At 32.5% G+C, this 17,167-nt stretch overlaps 2 protein-coding genes across 3 annotated transcripts; one reads left to right on the top strand and one right to left on the bottom strand.

Annotated features, from left to right (window-relative positions):
• Positions 1-3,686: 3,686 nt before the first annotated feature.
• On the bottom strand, positions 3,687-8,189 carry LOC134685995 (uncharacterized). Its single transcript, XM_063545702.1, has 4 exons — positions 7,650-8,189; positions 6,652-7,294; positions 5,045-5,434; positions 3,687-4,111 (listed from the first exon to the last, which is right to left on the bottom strand). The coding sequence occupies exons 1-4, from the start codon at positions 8,123-8,125 to the stop codon at positions 3,854-3,856; spliced, it is 1,767 nt and encodes a 588-aa protein (XP_063401772.1). The 5' UTR covers positions 8,126-8,189; the 3' UTR covers positions 3,687-3,853.
• A 1,687-nt stretch (positions 8,190-9,876) lies between these two features.
• On the top strand, positions 9,877-16,304 carry LOC134686742 (tripartite motif-containing protein 2-like). 2 transcript variants are annotated; one of them, XM_063546459.1, is made up of 5 exons: positions 9,877-10,023; positions 11,588-11,729; positions 12,163-12,177; positions 14,048-14,198; positions 14,838-16,304. In XM_063546459.1, the coding sequence occupies exons 2-5, from the start codon at positions 11,597-11,599 to the stop codon at positions 15,748-15,750; spliced, it is 1,212 nt and encodes a 403-aa protein (XP_063402529.1). In that variant the 5' UTR covers positions 9,877-10,023; positions 11,588-11,596; the 3' UTR covers positions 15,751-16,304. The 2 variants fall into 2 exon arrangements, with proteins under 2 accessions (XP_063402529.1, XP_063402530.1); XM_063546460.1 differs by lacking the exon at positions 12,163-12,177 and having other exon boundaries at positions 9,881-10,023; positions 14,838-16,301.
• Positions 16,305-17,167: the final 863 nt, after the last annotated feature.

The following is a 17,167-nucleotide window of genomic DNA, read 5'->3' as shown; positions in this document are numbered from 1 at the left end:
TGTTTATGTCATTTTGGTCTTTTGTGGATAGCTGTCTCATTGACAATCATATTACATCTTCTTTTTTAATCTCTGTTGGTCAACTAAAACTTTCCGATTCTCCTGTGACCTGTACTATCGAAAAGCTTCAACACACGTTCTTATGTATGTATATATATATATATGTATGTCCAACAGCAAGTTATAAGCTTCTAAAAGACGAGCATCGATAATAATATATGTATTATACATAATCATTAACCATAAGAATAGGTACATAGAAAAATAGACCAACATTATTACTTAACCGGATTTTTGACGTTCTAATGTCACAAGTGATCACAAGTTATCTGTAAACATTCCACTGGAAGACATACCTGGACACATTATTCTGTTGGAAGACCTATACCTGGACAAATTATTCTATCAATTTTAAAGTCATTGGTTTGACCTACCGGGGTTAAAACCCACGACCTACCGCACTAGAATCAATGGAACACGCTTGCATACAACCAGACAATGCTGATCATAATATGATAATATAGGTGTTAGACAAGGAGAAAATTTATCTCCTTTTCTTTTTTCTTTGTATCTGAATGACTTGGAAGATTTTTGTCATAGAAATGATGTAATAGGTCTAAACACGGTGACAAATGAAATAGAAGAACAAATTATTATTTACTTGAAACTTTATGTATTACTTTATGCAGACGATACTGTTTTATTTTCTCAAACTGCACAAGATCTTCAACAGCAGCTAAATACATTTGATGAATACTGTGATATATGGAAACTGAAAGTTAATCCAACCAAAACAAAATTGTTATTTTTGTTAATGGTAGATTGACAAACAAATTAAATTTTACAATTGCTGGTAATGATTTAGAAATTGTCAAGGATATTTCATATTTAGGCATTATTTTTTCCAAAACGGGTAGTTTTAAAAGTGATAAAAATCAACTCATTAGTAAAGCCACCAAAGCTATGTATGAAGTTCCTAAAAAAAAAGGCCGCTTACATAACCTGACAGTTAAATGTCAGTACGATCTTTTTGATAAAATTGTAAGGCCTATATTGCTATATGGTTGTGAAATTTGGGGATTTAGTAATACTGATGAAAAAGAAAGAGTGCATTTGAAGTTTTGTAAACTTTTGTTAAACTTGAAAAAATCAACCCCAAGCTTTATGGTATATGGAGAGCTAGGCGCATATCCTATGTCAGTATATGTGGAACACCGTATGGTATCTTTTTGGTCTAATATTGTAAACAGTTCCGATAGTAAAATGACAAATATTCTATATAAATATATATATATAAACTTAACTTAGATGGTGGATTTACTTTCGAATGGTTGATTTGTATAAAAAAACCGGTAAAGGGCGTAGAATTATTAGACAGGAAAGGTACTGTGGACTTTGTAACTCTCATGAGATAGGTGATGAATTTCACTATATTTTAAACTGTACAGCTCTAACAGAAAGTAGAAGAGCTTTTCGTAAACCTTACTATGTAAGCCGAGTAAATGTTTTGAAATTCGGCACTTTATTTATTTCAAAAAATATTCGTGTATTGAAAAATTTGTGTAAATTAATTAGAATTATCAATTATAATATAGAAGTATGCTCTCCAGGTTGATCACCAATCTCTCATTCTTGTTGCTCGTTTTTGTGCAAACTTGTCACGCGCAAAATCTGTATGTTATTATATATGTAAAAATATCTTTCTTTGTACCATTAACTTGGTTTTATAAGAAATAAAGTATCTTGAATCTTGAATCTTGATCATTAACAGAAAAAGAAACTCAAAAAAAAATTATTTTCAAACAATACCAAAAATATATTTCATACTTTTATTAAAGATAAATAAAAATCAAGAATTTCCTTATACATTAAAGACTTCCATAGAAAAGGCGCTTCATGATTTTGTTTAAATTATTTATGAATAATTATTATATTTTTGGCCAATGAATTATTTTAGTGTAAAGATTAATAACTATAGCTATATATATAAATAAACCAAGGAAAGTAATAAGCCAGCTTACTCATGAGTTACCTTTTTCATATTTTTTTCTCTTTAAAGAACCCATCTTCAACCAGTTGTGTAACGACATTAAGATTTGTTTCAATTTTTATTTTGGTTTGTATTCGGAACACTTATTTTTTTTTACCGTCATTGCTATGGTAAAAGCTGCAATTGCTGCTGCATATTGGACATATTGAATGTAGTAGTGTGCTGGTAGATAATTTGAAACGCGAAACTCGCATATTGATAATGTAAAATATATAATTAAAAAAAAATGACACTTTAAAAGTTTGGTCGTCGTTTCAAAAGTGAGGCATTTGCCTCATTTGCCTCCATTACGCTACGGCCCTGATATTGTGGTGTTGTTTTGTTATATGATGACTTGGGTACCGGCGCAGAGACGGTGGTAAAAATGTCTGTACTAGTATCTACACAGTTGGCGATTTGGCGACAAAATTGGTGTCTGCATTTCTTACATATAATACCATGTTAAAAAATGTTCTTGTTTCGAAAAAACGTTTGTGTTGTTTTTAAACTTTCTAAAATGACCTTTTTTTTAGTTATGTGTATATTACACACGCAACATTTGGGCTTCATTGCTATATAATCAATTCTCGTGTTATTGGTTATGTACAGGCATCTACTTCAGTTTGACGGCAACTGTTCTTTACATATATATAATAAATGTAAACACAGGAATAGAAAGTAAGTCTAAGAGTATTGTTAGTTATAGGAATGCACACAATGAGCGACATATTTTTTTTTTTTATTAAATGAAATGATATAATAGTGAAAATTGATCCATAATGACTATAAATTAAACAAACAGCCGAAAAAAATATGATTTGACGTTAAAATTTAATATTCAACACAAAAAATGCAAAAGCCAACTTCAAAAAAATCTTTCGTGTCAGTTCTATGCTCTGCTGATGGAGCCACGGCGATGTTTGAAAATGATTTTTTAAGGAGCTATTTTTATTGAAGGTACAAATAAGCGATGTGCCACTTTTTTCATTAAAAAGTTGTTTTTGGGGTTTGAAGGACACACCAAACCAATTTCGTTTTGAGGGGGATTCCCTGTTTTCCCATCTAAAAAAACTATATTCCGCACTGTCATCCTTTATCGAGGGGGGGGGGGGTAAATTAACTATAATTCTATAATTTATCACACGTATTATGATATATGAAAAAGCGAGATATTGATTAAAAAGCGTTTCCATTTTTTGTTTTAATGGTCAATTTTATTCTTTCAGCACTTTTTGAAATTGGCCCTTTTGTGAAAAAAATCAGGGGAAATTGGCCCTACCTCTTTTGCTCCAAGTTTCGCAATTCTCATACGGTTCTATCCATTTTGCTCTTAAAACGAGTAATTCAAGTGATAGTATATAGTCGTTTTACTATAATTTGTGTATCGCATGCAATAAAACGATCACTTATCCCTTGGATGAGAGGTAAATATAGGTATTCCAGCTAATGGAGGGTGGTTATATATCATGTCTACATGGTCACGAGAATCCGCCTTTAATTTACCCACAACAAGATTCATCAAGTATATCATAAAAACAATTTCCTGGCTAACTATCTTAATTTTTATTATTCGCCGTATCGTCGGTTGTTTTTTCTCTCCAGTTAATAATATCAAATGTAACATTTTACAAATGTAAAAAAAAGGACGATCATACAAAAACATGCACGAAACACAAAACAAATATATTGACAGGAACCCAACAAAATCCTGAGATGAACTTTTGTGTGTTCGAAATGGAAAGGACATTCTGCCAGGAGGCTCAGTTAGTGGCTTATAACCTAATACGCTTTATATACCTAAGTCTTAAACAAGTAATTTTATTTTCAAAGTATTTCTGAAGTGTCATTGTCACTCTGACTGTTTTGTCGATAGTCAAAAACAAAACTGCAACCATGGTAACTTCCAATTGCTTTAACATTAACGTATCCGTGGACAGCCAATGTTATCACGTCATACGGGTCATATAGTTGTGTATACTCCAGAGACGGAATCAGTCCATGCTGCTCACCATAGTCTAATTCAAAATAATATCCATTTACATGGTCATGGTGTTGTTTGCCGTCCCGATCTGGCCAATCGACCTAAAATATAAAACGAAAACAAAAAATTATGATTTTTTTAAATCTGCAGACTTATTACTAGTAATGAATGTCAGAGCCATGGCTAGAACTTTGTTCAAAAGACCCGAAGACAAGGAAAGAGCTCAGAGAACAAAGATAAAATTACGCTTATACCGGTGTTATTTCCCGGTCAAATTTTAATACTTGACATATTTGATTTAAAGCAAATAATACTGCTTTACATTATCTAAGTATTACCCTATCATATTCACTCAAGATCAAACAGAAGGGAAGCCCATGAATATACTGGAAACATTATTTTGATAGAATCATATAAAACCTACAGAAACGAACAGATCAATGGTCAATGTCTAGTATATATTTGTTTAGGGGCCAGCTGAAGGACGCCTCCGGGTGCGGGAATTTCGTTGCATAGAAGACCTGTTTGTACCCTTCTGCTGTTGTCTGCTCTATGGTCGGGTTGTTGTCTCTTTGGCACATTCCCTATTTCCATTCTCAATTTTATGGTTAACTTTTTCGGCTGTATGCATTGTATGGACTAATTTGGAATAAAGCCGGGTTTGGTCCGTTATGGATTTTCCTTGAATTTTGCCCTTGTGTATTTTTGTTGACTTACTTATGATTGTACCATTAAATTATCGTACTATATATTTTTTATTTCTACCAAAATATTTGACCATATATTTTCTATAGATCGTTATTTTTATGAAAGTAATGGTTAAATGTGAGTTTTGAATTCCTTTGTAAAGAAATTCTAAGAGAATTATCAATAAAAAAAACACAGTCTGGTAAGTTCATATCAGAGGGCGCGTATTCAACTGCGAGCGTTGCAATTTTTGCATGAAAACACCCTTTAGATCGATGGAAAACTAGTTTTACCTTATCGTTTAATGACATTCATGTATGTATAGCTACATGAAGAACAGATATTACCTGAAACCCTTGTGTTTCACCATCAAGATTGTACCCAATCACCACTACGGATCTATTAGCAGACGAATGGAAAGAGCATTTGCTTATTATTGGTCGACCAGAATCTGTTGATATCTCCTCAACTAATGGGATCGTTTGGCTCTTTGTTGTACACGTAAACTCTGGATCGTAAGCAAACGCCATAACCTTCTGCACTGCTGCACCGGTAGCAGACAGGGAACGATCAATTCTAGATTTACTGGTTCTGTCGATGATATCAGAATTACCAGACGCTTTGGTATCCACTGGGAGACAAACATCGTCAATCAAATCTTCCTCTGCTTCCAGTAACAGCCACAAATCAGATGTATTCTTGTTAAGAACTCTGTAGTTGTTCAGATCTTGGAATAGCTGTACCGGGAAATGTAAATTGTATATTGTAAATGCAAATAATTACGTTTCACCTCAAGTTCTCATATTTTGTTGTACCGCATTTTCAAATGTCCGTTCACATAAATCACATCTTTACAATCTTACTTCAAAATAAGTATTTTTATAATGTTTTACAAGTGTGGACACAGATGAGTGTGGATAGTATGTATGGATGTTTGACAGTGTCTTATGACAAAATGAGTTCTATGTTTTTCCTATATGGTGTTATTAACTGTGTTGCACGATGACAACCAAACTGAGCATTATGAGTGTTATTTATTAAATTTTTTATGCCCCCAAATACGATAGTAGTTATAATGTTTTATAATGAAGACCATAATTAATTATTTGATATATGGATATAAGAAGATGTGGTATGAGTGCCATTGTGACAACTCTCCATTATATAAAAGTAATCTATTATAGGTCAAAGTACCGGTTTGAACACGGAGCCTTGGCTCACACTGAACAGCAAGCTATAAAGACCCCCCAAAATTACTAGTGTAAAACCATTCAAACAGAAAAACCAACGGTATAATCTTTTTAAAAAACGAGAAACGAGAAACACTTATGAACCACATCAGCAAACGACAACTACTGAACATCAGATTTTTGACTTTGGACAGGTGCAAACAATTGCAGCGGGTTCAAACGTTTAAATTGAACCAAACCGTCACCTTTTTCTGAAATCAATTGAATGAATACCCTATTTTGATAATTTTATGAAGAACATATATTGATAATGTTATGCCGAAAATATATTGATAATGCCGGTATGCAGAACATAAACTATATTGATAATGGTACGCAGAACATATATTGATAATGGTATGCAGAACATACATATACTCACAATGGTATGCAGAACATATATTGATAATGGTATGCAGAACATATTGATAATGGTATGCGGAGCATATATTGAAAATGGTATGCGGAACATATATTGATAATGGTATGCGGAACATATATTGATGATGGTATGCAGAACATATATTGATAATGGTATGTAAAACATATATTGATAATTTTATGGAGACCATATATCGATAATGGTATGTATGCAGAACATATATCGATAATGGTATGCAGAACATATATTGATAATGGTATGCAAAACATATATTGATAATGGTATGTAAAACATATATTGATAATTTTATGGAGACCTTATTTTTAAAATGTAATAGTCTTACCTCTTGTATGCTTCCAGTGAATACTTCGCCGAATGTCACATTTGGTTTTACCATTGGATGACGTCGTTGTAAGATTTGCATAAGTTTTGTATCCGAAGCGTTTATTGGTTGATCTACTTGCGTCGGCCAATATAATCCACCTCGACCATAACCTCGACCTTCGTGTACAGCAATGAAGTCAATATTTGCAGATTTTCGGTCAGACAATTTAGAAAATCCTTGTACATGGTCTTCAACAGTCTTGTTTAGAGTAAGGCGACTAAGATCAATGTTCGCCGAGACGAGAATCTTCTTCCCAAAGCCATGAACGGTACTAGCTATTAACTTATAAAACTGAATCAAAGGTAATTCGATTTCACTGAGAAGAATTTCATCACGGGAATAATAACCAACAATTGTTTTGTTCATAGACGGAGCATATCTTATTTTATGGTCATTCAAAACACGTTCTATCCAAGCTATGTATGCTGGCATGAGATTAAGTGCTGAAATTGACGTCTTTACCGGTATGGCAGGAAGTCCTAATAAAACCGAGATGTTCCGACTGGCAGCACTTTTGAGTATTACTTCATGCGGATCCCCTCCTGAGAACACTGACAGCAATACCACAACTTTACTGCCTTTTGGGAAAGAACAGTTGCCACTGTGAAATAAAGACAAAGAACACTTATGTCATGGAGCATTGATTTGAAATTTAATGAGTATTCAGTGGTCATACATTGATGTGTTTCCATCGGTTTTTAGTTTGTAAGCCAGATTTGTTTTCTTCAATCGATTTGTGACTTTAGAACAGCAGTAAACTACATGTTGCTTTTATCTTTAACAAAAAAAGATGACATAATCATAAAGATCTGTTATTTTATTTTTTTGGTATAAAAAGGACATACGCAAATCTTGATGGTGATATACATTTGTATTTGTTTTTAATATTTTCTGTTGCAAATTAGAAATGCTAAAATAAGGCTTTTATTCTTAAAGAACTACATGTATATTCGTACCTCACTGGAAGTAAAGGTAGAACTATTCTGTTGTATATTTTGTTGGTTGCACTGTTCAGACGTTTGTCATACCCAGGACAACTGAGAATGGACGCTCCGTAGTTTTCGTCGTTACTGTAGGTTATAATGGCAGTGACGTTTAATCCATTTCCAGTCAAATCTTGAGTAGCAGTGTCGTAACAACTTGACTCTCCAAACGAAGATCCACAAGAAGCATAATCCGGGTCGTTGTCAAGGCTAGCTTTTGTCCGAACTTCCAAAGCAGGTGCTCGGAAAATAACGGTATCACCTCCTACATTCTTAAATCGACCAAGCGTTTCATTCCATTCGGCATCAGAGTATCTATTCCTAAAAACAGCAGCAGTAATTGGATAGACGGGACCGAATGGTGAAGATCCAACATGGCCGATGATTAGAAGAACCGCTATCCATATAAGTAACATTCTGTAATAATGGTACTTACGTAGATAAGACATATCTTATAAGTGTACGCTATAAGTATAGTGTACATTTATCATAATTATGTCCTTTACTTGGGACAATTATCAGGTTTCAAGGTTGTCAAAATTTTATGATTAATTGGGAGTTTCAACCTATCTCTATCGTCGCAGACTTCAGTTTTTGTCTAATGTGTTAATGCACTGTTTCAACTTTGTGTCTTGAAGGATCTTGAAAAATAAGAAATAATCATAAATTGGAACTTCATCAACTAGTTCGGTGTGGCTAAATTCTGTCGCTATATATACTATGTAATACTGTGATATTATATATATAATTGGTACTTCAAATGTTTTCTTTATGTTGTATTTGCATAAATTATCATGTTTAATGTGTTTATATCTTGGAATACGCATTGTATCATATGTGCTTTGTCCAATAAAATATTTGAATTTGAATTTGAATAGAGTGGATACAATACGATATTTCTCCACTAGAGACAGTTACAACTTTTCTTAATTTTAAACACGAGGCTTTACACTTTCTTTTTAAGAAAGATATAAGAGCAAAACCAAACGATTTATCAAAGTGAGGTCTGTATATGTAAGAGATAAATTTGTCCTGGTAAAATATGTCTGGGCGGACACATATAACTAGTAGAAAAAGTCCATGGTTACAAAATTTACTAGTATTTTTTGTCCGATGCTAGTAATTTATGGCCCCAGACTAATTTTCCTAGGAATTCTAGTCCATGTCATTAATATTCCTAGGTAAAAACGTCCTTGTTCTCTTTATTGGAAAAAATATTAATGAATTAAATCATTTAAGTTTAAACAATGGAAATAATTCTAATAGAATGTATGTTCCCAGACTAATTTTCCTAGGGAATCATGTCCATGTCATTAACATTCCTAGGTTACAACATCACTTTCCTTTATTTTTAATGGGAAAAAATAATGAAACTCACAAATTCTAACAAAAAATATGATTCTGTTTTAATTTTCAATAATTGTTATAATATAATGAAAATTACTAGTATAATGTGTTAGGACAATTTCTCCTAGGAAAATATGTGCCAGACATATTTTACTACCTATAGACTTATTTTCCTAGGAAAAATTGTCCTGGGACATACATTCCTAGTAAAATAATGATCATGGACTTGATTTCCTAGGAAAAAAAGTCTGGCGGACAGATTTTACTACCGGACCAAATTTACTGTTACATAAGAAGCCTCACTGTAATCCGTCACTGGGTTTTAGTAGACTTACTGTTGTGTTGTTTTATTAATCTTTGACATTTAAAATATTACAAATTTATTTAACAGATTAAGTTGATACTATTTTTATCATTTGTTTTCGTTCTTAAATAGTATTCAGTGACGTCCCATTTTTTTTTAAGTTGTACTTACATATTTAATTACATATTTTAGTACTATTGTATTATATAGATTTTTTTTTATTATTCTGTACTCTTGGTATATCAATACACATATGTTATGACAATAAATCTGATCGGATTTGTTTATTTTTCATTTTTGAATTCCTATTAATTTTTCAATTATTATTTAAAAAATCCACATTCTGTCCTTCGCGAGCCACTGACCCCGCGTACAATTTTTGACATGTGAAGCGAAATAAATAACAGATAATTAATACTTAATACCCATTAAATAATGATATAGACATATATTATAATAGCCTTGATATAGATCATATCGACGTTTTGTTATCGAACTTTGAATGACAAGTTTAGTCTACCTCCAGTGGTTTTCATTTAAAACGTAAACATATACATTTCTATATCGGGTGTCCTGCGTGTTAGAGCTTGTTTCGGGACTTCCGTTGCTAGCGAAGCTACCCGATATCCGACAAGGCCGTTAACGTTTATCTGGAGACATGTAAAATATCACACATTTCCTTTCAAATATAGTCAGGTATGAAATTTTAATTATTTACTTATATTTATGTCGATTTCATTAGGACTTTTTGATCCCGATCCGTGCCAAATTACTTCACGTCTAGATTGAGATCTACCAAGGATCAAATTTTAACAATTGGAATATTTTGTTTTATTAGTTTTATAGGATCTTTGTTTATTTAAGATTCATAAGGATTTTATTTATATTTTTGACAGTTATTAAATATATAATTCAGATATCATACTTTTTAATAATTACGATTTGTATCTTATCTTTGCACTGAAAATCAATTAAACCTGTCTAAAAGTTAAATTCCTTAGGTGATTTTGTTGTATCTTTCTTTATACATGCCATTGAATAAAATTTAAGTCATTTAATTTTAAATGTCTGAGTTTTATATTGAAAAATATTTAAATATGAATTATATTTCAGTTCGTGAGTTGTATCCCTCCCCCTTTTTATGCCATACATAATTGAGCATGTCGATTACACGAGCTAGTGATCAGATTTTCTAAACGACATTTTCTATTTGTTTATCTTTGACATTTAAAAAACAAACTAATCAATCATCAATATTGGAGATTAATTGATTTTTGTTAAACATTCAATATTCCTTTGAAATTGTAAAAGTGCTCTTTCTATAGATGCTTTACAAAGTTGTCCTGTGTAAACTTCGTCATAGAAATGAACAACGCAATTGGCGAACATTTAAGTACATGGAAACACCATCATATAAGAATAATGATTTGTTAATGGAAATTTTCAGACACTATATATCCATGTTAAATCCCTATTTGTGTGAAATCATACAAAGATAATGATATTGATTATAAGTTTCATATCTATGAATTTATACCATGATATAGGAACGGTGTTTGATTTTATACAAACATTAGAATTTTATAGAAACATTAGAATTTTATAGAAACATTAGAATTTTATAGAAACATTAGAAATTAACCGTGTCATGGATGTGCGAGGGTCCTTTATTATAGTATAATTCTTTGATTATTTATACCATTTTTATCTATTCTTTATATTTTAGCAATCGCTTATTTTGTTTTCTTTAATAGTTTTGTTCATTATCCTTACAACCCTTATCCAGACACTCTTTATAGTTGTGTTGGGGTGTTTTGACATTTATATACACTTTTAGAAATTTTAGAAGAACTTCATTATGTAAAACAATAACTCCTCCCGCTGCTGGTAAATCGTCTGATCAACATCAACCACACAAGAAGAAAAATGGATAAATTGAGATTCTAAAAACTTTCTTTTATTATCTTTCCCCTTTTTATAAACAATTGTCTCCATATATGATATATGCAGAATTGTCATGATAGAGTTTTATAAACACAGATTTCTGTCACATTAACATATTACACACACCAGAGACATGTGTCTGTGTCCACATCTCTTTTAATAACATTGGCTAAAGGAAGGCCTACATAAATGTGCAAACTACATTTACGATATGGTGATATCGTATAAAGTTCAGAGGGGTGGGAATAAAATGGAATCATTTAAGAATATTTTTAAAGCGGCATTATTATATTTAAATTGTAATATCTGTTTCCAGAAGGCCATCATGGTGGACTATCTGTCCCGTTACAGACTATACGGCCATGGATACACTTCCCCGGATATCCGTTCTAGTGTGCCATCGTTAAAGGAGCTGTATCACGACCGATCACCGTATATATTTAACCGAAGGCCAAAGGGTAAGTTCCTTGTATGAACAGGACCAGTAGATTTTAAGGTTATATACGAATGTACATGTGTCACGCAGTATTTAACCATGGATCAATTTGATAAGAATTTGAAACTGGTCTGACAGTCACTGTGACCAGCAACAGTATCCACACAGTCCTAAACAAACTAACATTGTGTTTAAAATCTTTCCAACCACTTTTTTTCCTGACTAATTTGCCTCATATCATGTCCGACTTTTTTTTATTTCAAAATATGTATTAGCATGTCATTTGAAAGTATTCAAGGAAAAAAAGCAATTCGGAGAAAATACATAAGATCTCAGATATTGAAACACTCAAAATACACAGTCTTTCACTAATATTAAAGCCATAGTTTCAAAAAAATATCAATATTAATTTAAGGTCATAGTATAGGTCAAATCATTATGTTTTCTTTCAGCAGAAACCGTATGGGAAAGTATGATTCTTAATGGTGATTGAATTTGCTAGATTATTAATTTATATGATTTACATATCTTAGTTGCTACAATCATAATTGTCTTAAGCTTAATCTAGATATTACAGAGAAGTTTATATTGTAGTAAACATTATGTTTGAGGTAAATGGATGTTTAAATAAACGGAAAGCAAGATAACAATATTTGCCAGATGAAAGCAACTCTTTTTAGCCGCTTAACTCAAGTATACCGTCTTACGTAGGCGAAGGTGGTGTTATAGTTTAGCTAGATATTTGTTATAATTAATCCCAATAAAGGTCGAGAGAAAAGTCCCACCACCAAAACAGAGAAAACAAATTCTAAGAGGACAAAAAAAAAACCAAATACACCCCATAAATACTATACACGAAAGCATTGGTCCAGCAAAACAACTTTCAGCAAGCAGTGGTTACACTTGAATTATATGTTCGGGTTCTATTTAACTAGTGCAACTCGTGGTGTTGTTAATGCAAAGGTAGATAGAGTTTGTTGATATTCATATCCGGTGACAAATCTTACAATGACTTGACATATACAATGAATGGAGGACAGGAATTTGGTTTGACTTATTCAGAAAACTACATCAGGAACTTTTTTGATTGACCACTGTTTGCTTAATGTCCAAGGGCGAATGTTTCGGGTATCCAGGGGACAGTAGTAAAATCAAAATTAAGATGAATGAATCCAATAAGATGCCAGGTTCGGATCTAAAAAAAAAAAGGAAAGGAAGAACAGCTAGAAAACAGGTTATGGCCTAAAATATTGAAAGCCGATTTTAAAACGATTTAATCCGCAATCTGATTGTGAAATGACAAACGTCTGCAAAAAAAAGTTGACCAATAGGAAGAATGCACATAACTTGTTTAGATTGCCACTGGAAAAGGGATACGTTGAGAAGGGGCAAACATTTTTCCCTCAATGAATTACTTTTGGACCTTTCAACAGTTATCGAATGCATGGTTCTTTTGGGTTAGAATGCCAGAAAAATAACCACATGCTTCTTCATGTTCCCCTGGCACAGTAAAGTCGAATTGTTGTTCGATCTGATACCAAATAAAAATACAAATAATTTGATTTTGGATTGAACGCGTCTTGTTATGTTTTGTCTATCAGCTCATATACATCATTACTTTTTTTTTATGTGACCGTAACGTCAGAAACGTGTTTTTTTCATGATTTACTCCTTAAAAACGAAATTAAGAATTCAATTTTAAGGCTACGCGGATTATATAATTCAGTGTGCACATTTGCTTAAGGATAGATAAGATAATGATGTTAGATTCGTTTCTAAAAAAATGCCTTATGCATTTAAAGTTTTACAGGCATTTTGCCTCTTAATATATATCTATAAAAAGATTAAGAAAGAAACATTGACGAAGTAAATATTTTAATATGTTACTAAATATTTGTGTAATTCAGTAACATTACGTTATTATTTTTTTTTTACTTATCTATTTCATATAGTATTTCAATGCATTAAGGCAGCAACCATTTGATTTTCGGGGGGGGGGGGGGGGGGGGGGGTATGGGTTTTTTTTGTGCAAACTTTGTTTTTCGCCTTCGGCGAAGAACAATCTATTTTTTAGCGACAAACCAAAACAAATTATTTTTTTTCACCAAAACCTGGAAACAAACTTTTTTTTCCAAAAAAAACCATAGCCCCCTTCCCCCCCCCCCCCCCCCCCCCCCCCGAAAATCAAATTGTTGCTGCCTAACATGACCTTTCAATACTTATTTTGTTAATAATCATCTATTATATTGTATCGGTACAGGAGTATTACATGTTGTATTTGTGCTTGTGACTGTTTTGTTCATGTTTGTTTATAAAATGTTTTATTACAATCTTTTTTAGCGCATGACTGTCGACAAGAATCCATGAAAGATTTGCGAGATCGTCGGGAATGGGAAGCATGGGTATTAGCTAAAGGATTAGCTGAAACTAGGAAAAGTACCGACAGCTTAAGAGTGAAGAAAATAGAGAAAAATAAGGATGGCATTAAAAAGTAAACTTAAAATCCTTCGCGTAATTTTTTATTATACAAATATGGAGATGTAGTATGAATGCCAATGAGACAAGTATCCACATATATATAGTTAAATAACATAGGTATAAGCAATCATAGTTCATGATTATTTAAATTAAAACATTCTTCTTATAATCTCAAAATTACAAAATTAGCAACCATTATGTATACGAGTAATATAGGATATAGAGTTTTGACCCAGGTCCCTTATATTACTAGTTTAAAAACTGGTATTTTCTGCACATCTCGATATTTATAAGTTACAATGTGAAGAACCAAGTTAAAATGTGAGTTCCGAGCATGTTAAGTTTTAGAAAAGGTTCATACTTATTTAACATGGTCTTATTCTAATTTACATACACTGAATTGGGAAAATGTGAAATGTAGAAACCCGTTTTTTATATCAATTGAATTTGAAATAAAGCACATGAAAATTTGATTTAAAATGCCAAAAAACAATATATATAATACCTAAAAAATGTTTAACGACTACGAGACTCAATTCTATGAATATATAGCCAACAATCAATTCGACGTCAAACGTTCAAGTAAATGGAGGAAACAGAAGTGTCCATTTTAACTTAATTTTGTTTTCTAATTGGTTCCTTTTATTTGCAGGCCAAATAAATTATTGTTCAACATTGGGTTACGAGGCAGAGCCGAAGGAGATTTTCACTACCCAAGAGGCTTAGCAGCAACCATTGACTCCGCTATTTTGATAGCAGACACAAAGAATCACAGAGTTCAAGTTTTAAACCAGTTTGGCGTATTAATGCGGACTTTCGGTAAGCGCGGTTTTAAAGAGGGACAGTTCAACGAACCAACCGGAGTAACTGAATTACCGAACTGCGACATTGCAGTGGCCGATAAAAACAACAGACGGATACAGGTTTTTTCTTCGAAAGGGAATTTTAAATACCAATTTGCGACTTCACACGAACCGTTTAGTATTTCTTGTGATAAAAGTTTCAATATAGTCGTGTGTACATGTGCTAGAACGATAGAAATCTATAGAAGAGGAGGAAAACTTTTGCACAATTTTCCACTCGGGGGATTCGAAAAGACTAAAGCAGGCTGCCAAATATGTGTGAACAATAAGTCTGAAGTTATAGTGTGTGATACGATTGAATGTTTAATTAAATATTTTACATATGACGGCAGACTCTTGTATAGATTTACACCCCAACCTACGGGAGAAGGGTTATCAATGGTTCCATCTGGAATATGCATCGACAGAACCGGTGATCTTATTGTTACAGACGCTCTTAACCATACCGTCAATGTTTATTCTGAACGAGGAGCGTTACTGAAACAAGCTATTTGTCCTGCTGATGCAGCCGGTCCTGTACAGACATGCGCAATAGGCGAGGAAGGTCACTTGATTGTGACAGAATTTAGTATTTCTGGACCCCATTGTGTCAAAATTTTCCGGTTCAGGTCATGTTATTGTCACATAACACGTCCTGGATCTAGTAAGCGCAGGACGCCGACTCCAAAATTTGATAAAGATGGACTGACAATTCCAAATTAGTTGTTTTCCCCCCGTTTTCTTTAAAAGTGATTGTCCTTTCTTACAAAAGAAGAGAAATTTGAAGACAAAAGTAAAGTGATATCCTCAACCGTGTTGCCTATGAGGCTGACTGGAAATCAGTCCAATATTTTTTGGATACGAACAGACTAAAGACAGAAACAACCGTTTAAAGATTTTAACCTTCATATGTACTTTTAAGTGCTATGTCGAAAAAGTTTAATAATTTTTACATTTATTTTTTAAAACTGAATTCATGCATTCAGTTTGTTAAAAAATGTAGGATCAGACTACCAGATGAATTTTATATTCAAATTTAGAATTATTGCATTTTTATCTTATATATATTAAGCATTTGACTTTGCCTTGATTCGAATTTACATGTCTCTCATCTGTGATATTTTTGAAAGCATTTAACTGTTATAAATTGTTTCATGTTTTTATTAAATTGTTATGTACTATTTCAAATATTCCTAGACAGGTGTTAAATAGAATTTATATGGCAAACGGCAAAGATTATTGTTGCTGTTGGTTTCACTACGGGTTCCTCTTTTGTTTTATTTTGGGGTCCTTACTTAAGAAAAAGATCCTCTTCATATATATGATAATTCAAATCACTTGGCGTATTTTCTGTTTAAAAATATAAGAGTTGCCTTTCTTAGCCTTTCCTGTAAATTTGTATGATAATAGCTAAAGAGTTTACTGTACTTTGAAACTCTTGTTTTATTTGTTTGCATTTAACCGAGCTCTTCTAATGGATTGGCTTTTGGATGAAACGAGATACATTGCCCATGAGACAGAAACCTAACCACAACAATAGTCAAACGAGATCAATCTAGGAGAGAGACATACAATTCAGACTTCAATTTAAATTACATGTCTTTTTATTATGTTAGCCTCCAACATCTAAGACCTTGGTTTTATTTGATGGTTCACCTATTTTTTAAGTGAACAGTTCGCGTCGGTCAAATATCATACACGACAAAACAATGTATAGAATAACTGTGCACTTCAACTTTGTTTCAATATTTGTGTTCTCCTGCGTTTTTCTCAGCATTTACGTTTATTGTCATTCATATTTTTCAGCTGTTTAGATATGCAATGCATAAGATTATTATCGTTATATAAGTTCTTAAAAAAATCCCCGGCATTTCATAAACATGGCGAATTAAGAGCTTCAAGTTGGAAAACTGGTGGAAAAAATGTAAACAAATTACATGAAAATAACAGTTCATGTGTACATGTTAAAGCCACCATAATAATATATCACGTGTGACATTTCTGTACTAGTGTCCTTATTTTATAATCCTGTTCGTTTCATCTATGCAGTGAATATGATTTTGAAATGATGAAAGAATTTCACAAGATGTACGTTTAAGAGGACACACTTATTTCAGATGGCTAGACAAGTTTAGATGGC

The sequence above is a fragment of the Mytilus trossulus genome, chromosome 10 (genome assembly GCF_036588685.1).
Source record: "Mytilus trossulus isolate FHL-02 chromosome 10, PNRI_Mtr1.1.1.hap1, whole genome shotgun sequence".
Taxonomy (NCBI): Eukaryota; Metazoa; Mollusca; class Bivalvia; order Mytilida; family Mytilidae; genus Mytilus; species Mytilus trossulus.
This window is presented reverse-complemented; position numbering and strand designations above follow the sequence as displayed.